We start from the raw sequence: 19,330 nt of genomic DNA on the forward strand, positions 1-19,330 counted from the left end.
CATGGAAGAATGAAATTCTCTTCAGTTTCAAATGAACTAGTATCTAAATCTGAAATCATCAAAGGTGGCATTTTTCTTTTTTAAAAAATAAACCACTCAAATGAAATTACTGGTTTGAAAAATACTTGTTAATAACCTAACAAGGAAAAATTAAACCACCGCTCCCCTCCTTTTTTTTTTTTTTTGCCATAGTAATGCAAATCTATAAAATGTTAACTTAAGTTCTAGGGAAGTGGAACCACAGTGAGTTCTACCGAAAATGGCTATTGAGATCATTAGACTTCATCTGAGCTCCCCTCAGAAGACTGGGGGCCCTGCAGAGACTGGCTTACTTGTGGACTGCTTTCACTCATGCTTACCAGATGGCTATTGATGACATGAAGCTGTTGTATCACCATGCTCAGATCTTCATGTAATCTAACTATTGCACTTTTTACCTCCCCTAGAAGAACTACAATGGAATTGTTTGCTTCAGGTTCCCTGGGCAAGCCTTTGGTTGTCTGAAAACTAGAACAGGACAGAGAGGTAAAGTGGTCTACATTTTGGGTGGAAAACTCTACCCAATTACTGCTAGAAATATGACTTTTCTTTTTAGCAGAATCAGAGTTATCTGGAATAATTTCCAGTTGATTGAGGTTGTCAACTTCCTCTTCATCATAAGACACTGGGCCCTTAGGAGCAAAGGGGGAATGAACTTTGGCTGTCTTATCTCCATCTTTAAAGGAGGCAGAAGACAACTGTTGATGGGACAAAGTCCAGAAGGAAGTTCCAGCCAGAATTGGGGGTAACAGATGAACTGACTTCTCTGGAGAGGCTGAATCAGGAGATGACATGGATAAAGTAGAAAAGGAAGATGTTCCCTCAGAGGTAGTTGAAACTAAAATGTATAAATGAGAAAGATTTATGCAACATACAAATGAGAGTAATAGCTAAAATAATTTTATAATGTAAAAGCCTATCTGGAAGGTCTCAACATAAATAAACTAATTAGAATTTTAAATGTTAAATATTCACAATAAGCCTAAAAAAACCCAAAGCAGGAAACTGAGAAAATCTACGGATGTATTATATATCAATAATACCATGGAAATGAAACTAAAATAGATTTATCAATATTCATCTTGATTCCCAAAACCTGCCCAACATATTTTTACGCTAAACTTAATCAGAAAGAGCAGAAAAGTATTAAACCCCATTCTACTGACTGCCAGCATTTTAAGTTGGTATTTAAAGTAGAAAGTCTGAGAAACCTGTTAAGTTTGATTCCTTCATCTTTTTTCCCCCTGCAGTGATTATTATGGCAAAATGAACTACCAACCATAAGACTACAAATACCCAAAAGTTAGTAAAATTAATCTTTTTCTCTCTATGGTCAAATATAATCAAGACTGAAGTGCAATTCATCTGACATCCAGAACACCTTAGCACATGTATATGATTTTTTTTCACTAAGAAACTGTAAGTAAAATAAAAAGCATTCTAAACCTATTTTCCATAAAATTAAAGATTTGAGAAGATTTTTACTTCCTTTTAGGCAAAATCATATTAAATCTCTTCTTTCACACTTCATTCTAAATCATTATTTCCCAAACTGTTCTGAGGAACACTGTGTTCCTTAAGATGTTAGAAGATGTTTTGTAAAAACAGGGCTTCCTAGTCAAATAAGAGCAGGCAATTGCATATTGTGCCTCCCAATAGGAGATTAACAATGTCCATTAGCATATTTAAATTTCTGAGAACTCTATAGTCATTTAATTTCTTCAAGTGTTTTCCAAACTTTCTTTCTTTTTTCTTTTTTTAACAGTCAGGGTCTCTAGCCTGAGCAAGAGCGAGACCCTGTCTCTACTAAAAATAGAAAGAAATTATATAGACAGCTAAAAAAATATATACAAAAATTAGCCGGGCATGGTGGCACATGCCTGTAGTCCCAGCCACTTGGGAGGCTGAGGCAGGAGGATTGCTTGAGCCCAGGAGTTTGAGGTTGCTGTGAGCTAGGCTGACGCCATGGCACTCTAGCCTGGGCAACAGAGACCTTGTCTCAAAACAAAACAAAACAAAACAAAAGAGACAGGGTCTCACTCTGTTGCCCACACCAGGCAGGCTGGAGTGCAGTGGCATGATCATAACTCACTGCAGCCTCCAGTTCCTAGGCTCATGTGATCCTCCTGACTCAGCCTGTGGAGTAGGTTGCATGCCACCACACCAAGCTAATTTTTAAAAATTTTTGTAAAGATGGGGTCTTGCTATGTTGCCCAGGCTGGTCTCAAACTTCTGGGCTCGAGCCATCATCCTGCCTCAGCCTCCCAAAGTGTTGGGATTATGTATGAGCCTCTTTGCTTGGTCTCCCAAGTTTCTTAAACACAGAACTTTTTTTCCTTAGAATATCTATTTACATTCACTTGTGATATGTGGTACATACAAATCAGTGAAATCCAGTTCTAAAGTCTTTGCAACTAACTCTCAACTTGCTACTTAAAAAGGCTTATTGATTGTAAATCATAGAACAGGGAAATTGATGCTTACCACTTAGCACACATGACTTATATTTCTATATTATTTTATTTTGCTTTACATATTCATGTACCTTCTAAAGTAAATTAGGCCTCCTATAAAAATTATGGCTGGGGCAGGCAGTTTCTATTTTCTGCTTCAAAGCTCTCCCTGGTCTGTCTCCTGTTCTCAGGAAAAATTCCAATCACAAAACTTTTGGGGAATGAAATGAGAATTGTCAGCTGATGAGGCAGCAGGACATGAAAAGGAAAGCAGGAACTTCCTCAGCACACGGTCAATGCAAGCCAAGAACACTTAAGAATCTAGGTCAGGCTAATCCAGACATTCTATCCTTGGGTTAAAAGATGGTACGATGGTAGTCGGTATGTCAGTGATGACAGCCTCATGTATTAGTGTCCCAAATCACACCGCTATACTCTGAACTGGGTATGTATGCTGTGTGTCTGGATAGCACTTGTCACATGACATGTCCCTCCACCATTCTCCTGTGTTGGCTCTCTCATTTTCTGTATCCCATGTCTTTCTCTTCCTCGGTGTACTCTCATTTTGGTATACATATTCTCCAGTAAGTTAATGAAAAAGGATGGATGAGAATTAAACCTTTTAGAACCTGTGTGTCTGAAAATGTCTGTACTTAGTGATAGTTTGGTTAAAGAATTCTAGGTTCGAGATTCTTTTCTCTCAGAATTTTGAAGCCCGCATCTCACTTCTTCTTGTCTTCTTGTTTCCAGTATTGCTGCTCAGAAGTTGGAGCCATTCTAATTCTTATTCATTGCATATAACCTATTTTATCTCTGAAGTATTATAGAATTTCCTCTTTATCCCTGGTGTCCTGAAGCTTCTCAAAGATGTGCCCTGAAGGGAGACTATTTTCATTCATTGAAGTAAACTGAAAGTGCTAGTTTCAATTAGGGAACTTATTTCCTTCAACTTCAGAAAATCTTCTTAAACAATTCAATCAATTATTTTCCCCTCTGTGTTTTCTCTATTGTCTCTTTCTGAATGTCCTCTTGTTCAGACGTTAGAGCTCCTCGACTAGTCCTCTAATTTTCCTATTTTTCTTTCCCATTTTCCCTACTTTTGTCTTTTGCTCTACTTCCTTGGAGATTTTGTCAACTTTAGCTTACACTCCTACCATTGAGTTTTTTCATTTCTGCTATTATAATTTCCAAGAGCTATTTTTTACCTTAATAAATTCTTTTTGTAACACCCTGTTCTTGTTTCATGGATATAAGATATTCTCTTATTTCTTTGAGGGTACTAATGATAAGCTTTTAAAAACAGTTGTCAGAAATCAGCATATCAAAGAGACCATCATGTTTATGGCAGCACTATTCACAATAGCCAAGATATGGAATCAACCTAGGTTCCAATGTAGGGGTGAGGGGAAACTTCCCCTTTCCCCCAAAAGTTCGCTGAAAGATCAACTCACAATTAAAGCAGATTAATAAGAGAAAGGTTTATTCACCGTGTACATGGGGAGAATCACAGAGTGATTACTCAGTGTCTCAATGGGATCCAGATATTTTTGTACTGATTTTCAGAGGAGAGGAGATGAGCAGTATAGGTAATTCTTTTTAGGGGCAATAAATGGTTGCTAGGGAGGGTGAATGGATGGGGGAAACAAATTGACTTGTAAATTAACCTGAGAGACAGGTATTATGTTTTAAATGATCTAGGCCAGGTCTGGTTACATTCTTGATCTTCTTTCCTGGAATATAGTGAGATAACAGGAAGAGGAAGGAAAATTCGTTGTTCTTTTTGATGTGTCAGTTGGTTTATGCAGATAGAGGGCAAGCTTCTTCCAAGGATCTGTTAATCTCTCAGAGCCTTTAATTTAAAATATTCTTTATACCAAGGAGTCATATTCTAGGGTGAAATTTCCTGAGCTCCTTCACCAACAACAGAGGAGTGGATAAAGAAAATGTGGTATGTATACACAATGAAATATTATTCAGCCAAAAAAAAGAATGAAAGCCTGTCATTTGAGGCAACATGGATGGAACTGCAGGACATCTCTGTCAAGTGAAATAAGCCAGGAACAGAAAGTTAAACACTGCATGTACTCACTCATATGTGGAAGCTACAAAAAAGTTGATCTCATAGAAGTAAAAAATAGAACAAAGGATACTAGAGGCTAAGAAGGGTAGGGAGAACAGTTGGTGGGAGATAGGGAGAGATTTGTTAAAGGATACAAAGTTACAGCTAGATAGGAGGAATATGTTCTAGGTGTTCTATAGCACTGTAGTGTGAATACAGTTAATACTAATACATAGTTTCAAATAGCTAGGAGGAGGATATCGAATGTTCCCAGCACAAAGAAATGATAAATATTTGAGATGATGGATATACTAATTACCATGATCTGATCACTATACACTATATGCATTACAACATCACTATGTATTCCATAAATATGTCCATTATGTGTCAATTAAAAAAAATTTTTAAGTTTTCCTTTCTCTTCATAGTACATGTTTCCTCAAAGTTATTTCTTTTTGTTTTTGTCTTAGTGTTCCATGTTAGAAGTTTTTTTCAGACATCTGATACTCCTTGCTAACTGCTTATGATTAAGAATATAGCCTTGATTGTGAGTATGGGACTTGTCAACTTTCAGCTGCAGTGTATAGTCATTTGTTGGGAAACAACAAATGTTCTTTTCTCTGAGGTGGGTTAGGTTCTTATGAGACTAGTTTTCCTGTCTCCTCCCTAGAGGGTGAAGGTCTAGCTACCAGTGTGCTGGCAGGCCAGTAGGGAAAGGGGGCTGCAGCATCAGCATTGGGTGTGCACAGTCACTTAATTCTGTGGTTTTGATTACAATACCCACACCCTCAGCACTACCTAGCACTCTCATTTCAGAGACCTTCCATCTACCCTCTCCAGAAAATAAATCTCCAGATTCTTCCAAGAGTTGTGGAGGTGGGCGGGTTCAGGGTAATTGTTCACCTGCTTGACAAAGTAGAGAAGTCTAAGAACTTAACTACTTTTCAAATAGTCGTTTTCTAATTCTCTTTATTTAGCACCAGATGTGGAGTAGGTTTTATAATCTCATTTTAAATATGAGGCAAAGCAATCTCAAAGAGGCTAAAAGACTTTCCCAAGATCGCAAGGTTAAAAAAGGGCAGAGATGTGATTCCAATTCAAGTCTCTGTGATGTCAAAGTATATGGTCTTAATCACCATGTGCTATACTTCCATACCATGCTACTGTATTATAATTACTTTTACTCTATTACAGAATTATGTTAAATTCTGGGTATAAAATTTAGAAGGCAAGGACCGGGTGCAGTGGCTCACGCCTATAATCCTAGCACTCTGGGAGGCCGAGGCAGGAGGATCACTTGAGGTCAGGAGTTCAAGACCAGCCTAAGCAAGAGCAAGACCTCGTCTCTACCAAAAAAAAAAACTGAAAAATTAGCTGGGTGGTGGTGCATGCCTATAATCCCAGCTACTTGGGAGGCTGAGGCAGGAGAATCGCTTGAGCCCAGGAATTTGAGGTTGCTGTGAGCTGGGCTGACACCACGGTACTCTAGCCCAGGTGACAGAGTGAGACTCTGTCTCAAAAAAAAAAAAAAAAAAAAAATTTAGAAGGCAGGCAACCAGAATGGTAAGGGGACTTGACATCTTATCTATAAGGAATGGTTGATGGATATGCTAATCTTATCCAAACAGATAGTAGGAGAAAGGAGAAGAGGCTATATTTAATTATTTGAAGACAGTTGCGAAACCTAAGTAATATCTTCTATTTCTCATATTGTGCATGAGCTAGGACTGGGAACAATAGGTGAAAGTTATAGAAAACATATTTTAGCCCAATTAATAAAGAGAATTTTCTATTAGTCACAGTTCTCCATGTGTGAAACGAGCTGCTTTGGGAGACGGTGAGTTTCTTGATACGCACAGAGCTCATGCACAGCCCGAATGGCCATTTGGCAGGGATGTTTGAGGCAAGATCAGTGCATCAGGTGATAGAACTGTATGTTGTTGATGAGATTCTGAGGTTCTAGGAGCCAAAACATTCCGGTTAAAGGACCAAGAAACTATTCTAGAAATAGAAGAATTGAATTCACTCTGGTCAAAAAGAATGATTTAATAAGAAACATTTAAGTAGACCAAGAGGAAAATGATATTTGAGTCAAATGTTAATGTCATGTTATCTTATATATTTAGACACGCAGTTATGTTAGTCACCTATAATACAATATGACTAAAAATCCTGGTATTTAACTTTATGCCGGTGATTCTCAGAGTGATGGCGGCAGCATCACCAGGGAATGTGTTCGAAGTTCTCGGGCCCCACCCCAGACCTACTGAATTGGAAACTGGGGGTTGGGCCCAGAAAACTAAGTGCTGTGTGTGTGTGCGTGTGCGTGCGCGTGTTTGTGTGTGTTTTGTATTTGTTAATTGTTTATTTATCAAGAGAAACTATTCCTTAGCCCACACATTCATGTTTCATAGTTCAGGAACACAGGTCAGTGACAAACTTCTATGTAATTGAACCCAGAGAAGTTCTTTATATTCTAGAATTACTTTGCACTCTGAAAGATTCCAGCCTTTCTCATCTCTCCAAAATCCTTCAGGGAATCATAATTGCTGTAAAAATCTGTGCATACCTTCTTTCTTGGTTCACCCACAGCAACCCCCCGGGAATACAACGAAAGCTCCAACAATAGGAAATTGCAGACCCCTGGCCGGAAGGCCACATATCAGAGGTTTCACCAAAGTACTGGAGGCCATGGTAGTTATTGTCCTTGATAGGAATGTCAACCTCGACACGTCCTGCCTGGCTGATGGAGAAGTGAACTGCCAGAAAACTCATTTTTAACAAGCCTCCAGGTGTTTCTGAGGCATGCTACAGTTTGAGAACCACTGCTTTCTACTATCTATCCACCTTGCTTTTGCTTTGTGGCCACAACTGCTGACTAAATAGCTTATCAGTGTTTACAGTTATGCAGCTTTGATTCACAGGCTACAAGATGCTTTTGCTTATAAAGAGCCACTTCATCTCTAATTGCCGCACACCAATTTACTTTTGTTTCCAAACACTCCACAGCTGTACACACACTTCAAGCAGCTCTTCAGGGCGCATCTCCACTGCCCATTTAGTTCCCCTTCCAGAAGTTATTTGGGTATCTTGTTAACATTCATACTCGACAACAGAGCTGAGATGCAACAAATACTGCAAATAAGCTGCAATAATGGCTGTATTTTAAAATCTCCTTGTGTGATATACGCATACCAATTAATGCTGGGCTTGCTTAAAGATAGCACTTATAAAATTATCCTAAATGCTGATGTGTTATCTTTAACTTTTTATACTCATAAACAATGCTGGGCCAGTTAATTGTGATATTAAAACTTTCCCTTTTAAAGCATTTAGAAGAACTGTGCTGCAAAAATAAAATAAGTACTTAATAAATTTCTAGAACTATTTAAAAACCCTTCTAAGTTACAAATGTAAATTTTTCTGTAAGCAGAAGGTCTTTAGTCAACTAAACACTTTGAACAGTTCACTGTACAACAGAGGGTTTTCTTTTTCATTCTCTAATGCTGCTGCTGTAGTCCCTAAACCCCAGGCCCTGGCCCGGTACCGGTCTGTGGCCTGTTAGGGACCGGCACGTGTATCACCGCCTGAGCTCTGCCTGTCCCCTTCCTCTCCCTACCCCCCAAGTCCTGTCCATGGAAAAACTGTCTTCCATGAAACTTAGGAAGTGGGCTGCTGAGCGGCAGGCGAGCAAGCAAAACTTCCTCTGCATTTATAGCTGCTCCCCATCGCTCGAATCACGGCCTGAGCTCTGCCTCCTACCCCATCCTGTGGAAAAACTGTCTTCCATGAAACTGGTCCCTGGTGCCAAAAAGGTTGGGGACCACTGCTCTAATGCATCTCTTTCTGTCCTCCTTGCTGATATATAATGGCTGTCAAGTTAACTAGACGAATTAAAATATTCTGATTTTGTTGTGTGGTTTAAAATATAACATTGCACACAAATGTTCACAGCAGAATTATTTGTAATAGCCAAAAAATGGAAACAACCCCAATGTCCATCAACTGATGAATGAACAAAATGTGTACAGCTGACCCTGAACAACACAGGTTTGAACCACAAGGGTCCACTTACACACAGATTTTTTTTCAACCAAACTCAGGTTGAAAATACAGTATTATTTGTGGGATGCAAAACCCGTGTAATACAGAGGGCTGACTTTTCCTGTAATTGGTTTCCCCAGGGCTGACTTGAGTATGCACAGAGTTTGGTATATGTGGGTGGTTTTGGAATCAATCTTTGGCATATACCAAGGGATGACTATACATCTTCACAATGGAATATCATTCAGCCATAAAAAGGAATGTCATACTGATACATGCTACAACACGGATGAACCTTGAAAATATTATGCTAAGTAAAAGAAGCCAGACACAAAAGGCCATGTGTTGCATGATTCCATTTATACGAAATGTCCACATAGGCAAATACATAGAGACAGACAGTAGATTAGTGGTCACCAGGAATTATGGAGAGGGAGGAATGGGGAGTGATTGCTAATGAGTCCAGGACTTTGTCCAGCTGGAAGAGTTGCTGGGGGTGCTTCCCTGGCCTCCCTGGGGAGAGTGAGGAGGGCTCCCTTCAACTCTCTGCTCTATATGGTGCTTTTGAATCAGTCTGACCAGTAGCTCAGAGATAACTGGGACAGTTTGCAGAACTGTTTTCTACCATTTTCCTCATTTCTTTTAGGGAAACTATTAATTGTTCTGGCTCTGAAGACATTTATAGACAAAAAGAAAAGGGCATGGTTAATAGGTCTTTGTGTGTGTGTGTCTGTGTGTTATGTTTCTTTGTTTTCACTAGCAAAGGTGACCTGAAAAATAGGTATACAGAACAACTACTACTGAAGTCCATGGTAAAACACAGAACCAATGAGATAGGAAAAAACGTCGAAGCCAGTGAGAATGCCCACTGCTATCCAACATGAGAAAGTATAGTTTTTTTCCCTTCAAAAAAATTAGAAAAGTCTGGTGTAGTTGAACACACTTGCCATAACATGGCTTATAAGAATGAAAGCTGCTTGACACAATATCTGGCTTGTAAGCATCTACTAACTCCTTCTTCTCTTTTTAGTGCACATTATCAATTTAATTTTGTAACACATTAAAAGAATAGCTTGAGCTACAAATAACTTAAAATTTAAATTGAGGAGGACAAATGAACTGTTCCAGGAACAGAGTTATTTAGTATCAAAAGGTCAAATGAGGTTGCTATAGCTAATCTGTCCTTCTCATTCAGTAAAAATATTCAGGTGTGTTAGGTGGCTGCCTTCACTCCCCTGACATTTGAGATCCACTAAAATATGAGTGTGCAAATATTTTAAAATTTGCCTACCTCATGCTCTCCAAAGAGTTTATAACGTCAGACCTGGACCCTTCATATAAACAAATACTTCTTAAAACAAAACCAGAAGAGACACCATCTTTATTCTCCAGTGTGCTGAGTGATCTCAGTGTCTGTAGAGACCAGCCATCCATCCTAGCCTCATTGTTTCTTGAAATCCTCAACCACAATGACCTTCAGTCCCTTCTCTGAGTACCTCCTAGAACGTGTCATCACTCAGGACTGCCCTACTCTGAAATCCTGTTTTCCAAGATTACTTTCCTTCTCACTTACTTCCAGCCTTCCTGTTCCTTTCAATACACCTACACTTCGGCCTCACTGAGACACCAGAGCCAATGGTCCTCTCGTTTCCTCTCACTCCCTCAATGCCCGCCTGGCTTTACCTCCTTTTGTGTCCAGTCTAGATCCCCACCATCCACCTCTTCAACTGCTTTCTCGCTGCTCCCTTGCTGCTGTGGATCCTGCCTTCCTGCTAACTTGTAATGCAGGGATCAGCAAAGCTTTCTGGGGAAGGACCAGATTGTACATATTTTAGGCTTTGTGGAACATACAGTTTCTGTTGCAACCACTCAGCTCTGCTGTTGTAGCACAAAAGCAGCCAAACAAATTAGCATGGTTGTATTTTAATAAAACTTTATTTACCAAAACAGGCCTTAGCCAGATTTGACCCACAGGCTGTAGTTTGCCACCCCTTGACCTAATCCTATTTCGGTTTAAATATCCATCTTTTTCATTCCCATGCCCAGGCTCCTCAGCACTACTGAAGAAAAGCACAGAACTCTGCAACTAGGATGGCACAAATTACTCCTCTCTCAGCGTCTTACCCACTCCTTCCATTTTCTACAGTGGCTATTCTAAATCTTCACCATTCCTTTTACGGCCCCCATACCACGCCAAAGCCCTCAGCCCTGGCAGGTGACTTCTGATGATAAGAAATTGAGGCCGTTACTTACGTTGTGTGGCACATGAAGGCTCAATACATCTTTGTTACTAAAAACAACAAACAGCCACAAGGTGCCTTCACATCTGATACATTCTTTCTCCTCTTTTCTTACAGGCTCTCAGGATGGGTGAGTCTCTTTCTGGGATTCTCAATTCCACCTCCCCCAGGTCACTCTTCCCCTTGGACTCCCGGCTACTCCTCCCCGTCACCCTCTGCTGTCTCCCATCTCTCACCTGGATTCCTGCAACAGCCTTTGAAATGCTCCCCTCCTCCAGTTTCACTCCCCAATTCAAACTTTCACATTCCTAAAACACATCTGCAAGGTCACTCTGGCTAAGGACCTTTAGTGACTTGAGCTATCTTCAAATTAAAGTCCAAACTTTTTAACCCAGCACACATAGCTCCTCCTCATCTGACTTAATTTTCCAGTGTTTTCTTCAATCACTTCTTCATGCGCACTTTCCATTTCTGCTTTAATAAGCTGCTTTTAGTTTACTTATTAGATACTAATACCCACTATGTGCAAGAAACTGTGCTTGGTGCTGGGGATACAATAATAAATGGCGCAGACAGGGTCCCTGTCCTCATGAAGCTGACATTCCAGTTGGGGAGAAAGACATTAAACAACTCAGAACATATGTAATTATTATTTAATTAGAATGACAGGAAGTGCTATGAAGGATAATTATAGGGTACTAAGACAGCATTCAGTTAGGGGGATTTCAAATACCCTAGGGGGTCAGGAAATCTTGAAGAAGTGATGTTTGAGCTGACCTCTGAAGCATGAGTGGGGTGAACTGGGGGAAGGGGTCTGGAGTGCTCTGGTCAGAGGGAACAGCAGTACAAGGTGGTGAAGCAACGTGGTTTATCTGACAAATTGAGGCTGGAGAGAGAGGCAGAAGTCAGGCTGCCCAGGGCTTGGCAAGCTATTTGACCCTTACTCTAAGAACATGGTGAGATGTCCTTGGCTTAAGTTGGGCAGTACTAGTGCTCAGAACACTCTGGCTGCTCAACGCAGAACAAACTGGAGCTCCCCAGAATCTCTTTGCTGAGTCACAGCTCTGTATTATTCCTCTGCCTGAAATGCCCTTTCTGGAAGGACAGGAGCTTACTTGTTCCTGACAACAAATGAGAAATTCCTGGGTACTTTTGGAAACAACCAGAGTGGATTTTGAGGGTTAGGAGGGGGCTGAGGTTCTGCAGTTCTAAAGGTGGAACTAAAAATATGTACATTTGAGTAATAACAGCCAATTTTTATATTGCACATACAGAGTACTAGGGTCACTCTGAGCACTTTACATTTGCTAATCCATTAAATCCCCACAACAGCTCAATGTGGTAGTGCCATCATTGTCTCTATTCTATAGATGAAGATGGTGACATGCAGAGAGGTCAGGTGCCTTCCCTAAGGTCACACAATTCGTGGCTGAGCTGGGATTATGACTCTAGGCAGTCTGACTCCCGAGCCTGTGCTGTCAGCAATTATGTTATTCAGCCAAGTATGAGCCCTAGTTTGACTTCTTGGTGAGGTTCAGGGACATTTGCTTTATTCTCCAATCTCCCTCTAGAACTGGGAGCTCTGCCATCATCTCCCAACAGGCTCATGCTGCCTCTTCCAGGGAGCTAACCAATTTTCAATCATGAAGCCCTCAATCAGGGAACCAAGCCATGTTCTAAATAACCAATACAGAAATAATTTGGCCCTAATTTATCAATAGAGAAATACTGTATTCTACCCTCTCTATTAAGAATTTGCAAGAAATGTTACATTGATCAATGTCACACACATATATTATGCCTCTCTCTCTCTCCCCCTTCTTCCTTATTTCCTTATTAACTACATTGGTATGAGAAATTAAGGGTCAAATGAGTATTTAAAAAAATCAATGTTCAACTTGTCGATTTCCACCAAAAAAAAAAAAAAAAAAAAAAAAAAAGCCTTCTGGGGATTGCATTGATCCTACAGAGCAACTTGGACAGAAATGACATCTTAACAATACTGAGTCTTCCAATCCATGAACATAGTATGTTGTCTCAATTTATTTAGGTCTTTAATTGCTCTCAGAAATGTTTCCTAGTTTTCAGTGCAGAGGTCTTGCATGTTTTCTGTTAAGTATTTTGGTATTTTTATGCTACTATAAGTGGTACTGCTGTTTTAATTTCAATTTCTGATTGTTCATTATTGGTGGATACCAATGCAATTCATTTTTTATGTTCACCTTGTATCCTGAAATCTTGCTAAACTCACTTATTAGGTCCAGCAGCTTTTTTGGTAGATTCTTTGGGATTTCCCACATAGATAATCATGTCACCTTTGGAAAAAAAACAGTTTTATTTCTTCCTTTCCAATATATGTCTTTATTTCTTTTTTCTGGCCTAACTTCACTGGCCAGGATCTCTAATACAATGCTGAATACAAGCAGACATTCTTTCCCTGTTGCTGATCTGAGTGGCAAAGCATTCCGTCTTTTATCGATTATGTCAATAGTACCTAACAAGTTTTTTTTTATATGCCCTTTATCAGCTTGAGGGACGTTCCCTTTTATTCAGTCTGCTTAGATTTTGAAAAAATTGTAAATGAGTATAAAATTTTGTCAAATAGGCCGGGTGCGGTGGCTCACGCCTGTAATCCTAGCACTCTGGGAGGCCGAGGTGGGCGGATCGTTTGAGCTCAGGAGTTCGAGACCAGCCTGAGCAAGAGCGAGACCCCATCTCTACTAAAAATAGAAAGAAATTATATGGACAGCTAAAAAATATATATAGAAAAAATTAGCCGGGCATGGTGGTGCATGCCTGTAGTCCCAGCTACTCGGGAGGCTGAGACAGGAGGATCGCTTGAGCTCAGGAGTTTGAGGTTGCTGTGAGCTAGGCTGACGCCACGGCACTCACTCTAGCCTGGGCAACAGAGTGAGACTCTGTCTCAAAAAAAAAAAAAAAAAATTTATCAAATGCTTTTTCTGCATGAATCAAGGTAATTATATCATTTTTCATCTTATTCTGCTAATACGGTAGATTGCAGGGTTTATTTTCAAATGTCAAACCAACCTTACAACTCTGGGAAAAAACCACTTGGTCATGATGTATTATTCTTTTTATAAATTGCTGGATTTGATTTGCTAATGTTTTATTAAGAATTTTTACATCTATGTTAATGAGGGATATTGGTCTATAATTTACTTTCCTTGTAATGTGTTTGTCAGGTTTTGGTACTAGATTATGCTGGCTTCATAAAATGAGCTGGGTACTGTTCCTTCTTCTTCTATATTCTAAAACAATTGGTATAAGATTGATGTTACTTCTTCCTTAGAATTCACTAGTAAACCTATTTAATATATGGGACTGAAGTTTTCTTTGTGAGATGTTTTTATAATATGTGTGTGTGTGTGTGTGTGTGTGTGTGTGTATTTTTCCGCAGCTTATTTGACAAACACAAAGGTCTTCTCAGGGCAGTTTTAGCCAGTTGTCTTATCCATTTCAACTAAGGTATCAAGTCTATTGCCATAACATTGTTCACAATACTCTCCCATAATCCTCTAATATTTATAGCATTTTTAGTTATATCCTATTTTTCATTCATACAATTGGCAATTTGTAATTTTTCTCCATTTTTTGATCAGTTCTGATGGGGGTTTATAAATTTAAACCTTTTTAAAGATCCATCTTTAAAAAATTTTTTATTTCTTTTATTTAATTTATTCCTATTCTTTGTTATTTACTTCCTTTTACTTTGGGTTTAATTTGTTCCTTTGTTTCAAGTATCTGGTTAGAACCTTATATCATTGATTTTTAAGGTGTTCTTCCTTTCTCATATACGCATTTAAAGCTATAATTTTCCCTCTAGCAATTTGCCACTAGTTTCACTGAATCTCACAATTTTTTATTTTCATTATCATTGTCTGAAGTATTTTCTCATTTCTCTTTTGATTTATTGTCTCATGGATTTAGAAGTATATTGCCAAATCTCCAAATACTTGTGGTTCTTCTAAGTATTTTATTGTTAATCAATTTCTAATTTAATTCCATTGTGGTCAGAAAACATACACTTTAAGATTTCAATCTTTTGAAATGCATTGTTGTTAATACTTTTTGTTTTTAATGATGCAGTTGTTAACACATGACCATGAGATCTATGGAAGAAGGAAAAGGAGAAAACTTTATTTTCAGAGAGACAACCTGCAGATTGGGGGAACGTAGGTGGAATTTGGCTCTTTATGTCAAAAGATGAACTATAGGGCACAAAGGCATTTTATGCATAATCTCTGTAAATTGGCTGAAACTAGCTCTGTAGCTGTTTATCAGGAAAGAATGTCTGCAAGGTGGGTCTCTTGTCCAGCTAGAGTTGCTGGTGGGCTCGCAAGGCTGCTGGGGGGAGTCCAGTCAGTGGCGTGTGGTCCACCAGGGTCAGCTGGGAAACCCCTGGTTGCAACTGTTTTAGCAATATTTTTTTTTCCTTTTTTAATTTTTTAATTATTATGGGTACACAATAGATGTATATCTTTTTAGCAATATTTTCTTAAGGGCTAGTTTCTTCTCAGTTTCAGAAAAGAAACTTTATGGCAGTTAGTAACATAGAGGTATGTGACTAATCCCTCTCCCTGCTATGGCTTCTTGATTCTGTTTCTGGTGCCTTGTTTTAGCCACAGGGAGTCCATTTCATCTGTCAGCTGGGGGTATATTTTAATACAGTTAAAATATGTTCTTTCTTGGTCAATGTTCATTTTGTACTTGAAAATGAATGTTTAAAAAAAAGGAAAAAGAATGTATTATGCAGTGGTTGGATGTGGTATTTTTTCTTCTTTCCCCCCTATCTTGGCATCTGCATGTATGGATGTGGTATTATTTTACAGAAGTCAATTAAGTTAACATTTTTGTTAGTGTTGTTCACATCTATATACCAAAGGATTTTTTTTATTGAGTTGTTCTATCAATTACTGAGAATGTTAAAATCTCAAATTATGATTGTGGAATTGTCTATTTTCCCCAATAATTCTGTCAGTTTTTGCTTCATGCATTTTTGAAGTTCTGTTATTAGGTGCATACATACGTACAGTTGCTATATATTCCTGCTGTGGTGACCTGTTTATCAATATGAAATGTCTCTCTTTATCTTTAATAATTATCCTTTTCTTGACATCTATTTTATCTGATATTATTATAGCCACTCCCACTTTCTTATGTTTTTAAATCCTTTTACTTTCAATCAATTTATGTCTTTGTATTTAAAGTGCTTCCCTCATATATAGCATATAGTTGGGTCCTGATTTTCTATCCAATCTGAAAGTCTTTTCCTCTTAACTGGAAAGCTTATTACATTTAATGTAATTATTGAAATGGTTGGATTTAGGTCTTCTGTTTTGCTATTTGTTTTCTATTTTTGTCTGATTTTTGTTCCTCCTTTCCTTCCTTTTTTTGGGTTAACTAGATATATTTTCAGAATTCCATATTAATTCCTCAATAGGATTTTAGCTATATCATTTTCCTTTTTAAAAAAGTATAACTAAATATGCATGTTTAACTTATCATGAGTTAAAAATTTTTCAGTGGTATAATTCCATGAACTCTCTATTATTTGTGTTATGTTGTAATATAGATCTACATATATTTTAAACCCCAAAATATAGTATTATAATTTTTGCTTTAAATAGTTATTTGTACTTTTTTATTCAGAAGAAAAAAATACAGTATTTTATATTTACCCACATATTTATCATTTCCAGTACTCATCATTCTTTTCTGTAGATTCAAGTTACTATCTGGTGCATTTTCCCATTAGTCTGAAAATATTCCTTCACTGTTTCTTGTAGTATAGATTTCCTGATGATTAGTTTTTATTCATTTGAATATGTCTTGTTTTCACCTTCATTTTTGGTTTTGTCAGATATAGAATTCTGGGTTGATCTTAACACTTGCAAGATGACTTTTCATTGTCTCCTTGTATATACTGTTTATGATGAAAATTCAGATGTCATTTATATTATTGTTCCTCTGTATGTATTATGACAATTTTTCTTGCTGATTTCAAGATTTTACCTCTGGAATTTAGCCATTCAACTATAATGTGCCTAGATATAGTTTTCTTTGTATTTATTCTGCTTGGAATTCATTTAGCATTTTGGATCTGAAAGTTTATTTCTTTCATAAATTTGGGGAGTTTTTGGCATTATCTCTTCAGATAATTTTTCTGCCCCTCTTTTCCTCACCTTCTGGAACTCCAATGACACCAATGTCAGACTGCTTGATATTGTCCTCCAAGACTGAGTCTCTGTTTATTTTTCTTTAATCTTTTTCTTTTCATTTTTTAGATTAGATCATTTCTATTTATCTACCTTCAAATTCATTTGCTCTTTCTTTCATTTTTAATCTGCTGTTATGCCCATCAAGTAAATTTTTCATTTTAATTATTTATTTTTCAGCTCTAAAACTCCCACTTAGTTTTTCTTTTCTTTACAGTTTTTATTTTGTCTGCTGAGATTCTCGTCTCTGCTCATTAAGTACTTTAAGTTCTTTAATAAATTTATAGTAGCTGCTTGTAGAACTTGTTGGCTAAGTGCAACATCTAGGTCATTTAATGGTCAGTTTCTATTGACTTCTAATATCTTCATTATGACTCATATTTTCCTATTTCTTCACATATCTAGTGATTTTAAAAATTTTATACTGGACATTTGGATGATTGTAAAGTCTCTGGATTCTGCGATATTCCTCTAAGGAGTGTTGACTTTTGTCCTAGTAGGAAGATAACTTACCAGGCCTCTTCAAACTGTCACCCCTCCAGTGAGCAGAAGTGGAAGTGTCTTCTCAGTTCTTTTGGTTTCTAGCAGGATTTTTTTTTTTTTTTTTTTGGTCAGACTCACTGGGGTCCCCCTACGTGTATAGCTTAGAGGTCAGTCAAGGATCTGGGAGGGGTTTACACAAAAACTATGGGGTTCACCTCTTCTGAAGCTTCCTGCCTTTTAGAATTTCCTTCATAACTTCCCAGCTTCTCTGCCAGACTGAACTTTCTCTTTCAACACCCAGGCCATATGGTATGAAGAATACCTTCACAGTTTTAACTTCAGCCACTGTAATTTTTAGCTCTAAAATTTCCATTTGATCTTTTTTAATAGATACCAATATTCTGATGAAGTTCTCCATTTTTTAATCTGTTTTCTTGATCATATTAATCATAATTGCTTTAAAATACTTATTAATATCTTACACCTTCAGAATCTAGATTATTTGTGGATTTATTTTTATTGTCTATTTTTTCTTCTATATTTATGGTCATTTGTTCATTTATTGGTATGTCTGGTAATTTTCTGTTGAATGCCAAAAATTTTTCATGAAAAATCATAAATGCCCCCAAGAAAGAATTTAAGTGTTTTCCTGAAGGCAGATGGAATACAAATCAATCACTTTGCTGTAGGTGAAGCTAGGTTTTAGCATCTGTAAGGGCTGTTCTATTTCTGGTTTGTCCTTACTCCTGGAGTTTAATTTTGAGCTCAGGGTGTAGCCTGCTAGAGGTCCCAACTGAAAGCCTGGAACATTAACCAGGGCCCCTACAATTTGGTATATCCTGAACTCCAATCTTTGTCTTCTTCTAATACAAGATTATCAGAATCTCTGCTTAGCTTGCTGACCTCTTAGAAGCTGCTTCCCATTTAGTTTCTTGGCATTTCATCCAGAACATATGTAGCTTAGCAGCAGGCAAATGTTTCAGTAAGAAATTACACAAAGACTTTCAGAATTTCTTCTCTTTGCCTCCTTCCCCTCTGGAATATGGGTCCCTCAAGTCCCTGAGTCCTGGGAAGCCCCATCTTTCTGCCTCTCTGGCTCAGTGAGACTGTGAAAAGCCCAGGCCTCAGATTTTTCCTCAGCTTCTATTGTCTTGCTCGGTTAATAGGCAAATGACCCAAGGGGGGAAACTGAGGTAAATGTGGGACTCATCTCAACTTCCTTCTCCCTGGGATCTGAACCCATTATGTGTTTTCTACCTTGGTTGTTTTATGATGACTTCAAACCAGCTTTTAATAATTTCCCAGAGTTAATAATTACTTTTGGTGGCAGGATTAGACCAATATTATCTATTATAACCAGAAGCAAAAGTCCTCATTGCTAACTGGTTTTAGAGGAACTTCTTGCTAAATTTTATTAAAAAAAAATTTTTTTTTGAGACAGGGCCTTACTCTGCCACCTAGGCTCAGCCTCCTGAGTAGCTAGGACTATCCGCACATACCACCACACTGGTTGATTTAAAAAAAAAAAAAAAAAAAAAACAACTCTTTTTTTCAGAGATGGGTCTTGCTATATTGCCCAGGCTGGACTCAAACTCCTGACCTCAAATGATCCTCCCACTTTGGCCTCCCAAAGTCCTGGGATTACAAGTATGAGCCACTATGACCAGCCCCTATTTTAAATTATGTTTTTGTGGAATTTGTGAAAGAAATGAACCAAAAGTAACAACTTCCCAGGGGACAGCCACACACATAAGCCATCATAGCCATCATAAC

At 38.1% G+C, this 19,330-nt stretch overlaps 1 protein-coding gene across 1 annotated transcript in view; it reads right to left on the minus strand.

Moving 5' to 3' along the window:
• Positions 1-275: 275 nt before the first annotated feature.
• ENTHD1 (ENTH domain containing 1) overlaps positions 276-19,330 on the minus strand; it is a 110,112-nt gene continuing 91,057 nt past the window's right edge. The window contains exon 6 of the mRNA XM_069491506.1: positions 276-877. Coding sequence (XP_069347607.1) covers positions 276-877 — 602 coding nt within the window. The remainder of the gene's footprint in view (positions 878-19,330) is intronic.

This window comes from Eulemur rufifrons, chromosome 16, assembly GCF_041146395.1.
Source record: "Eulemur rufifrons isolate Redbay chromosome 16, OSU_ERuf_1, whole genome shotgun sequence".
Taxonomy (NCBI): Eukaryota; Metazoa; Chordata; class Mammalia; order Primates; family Lemuridae; genus Eulemur; species Eulemur rufifrons.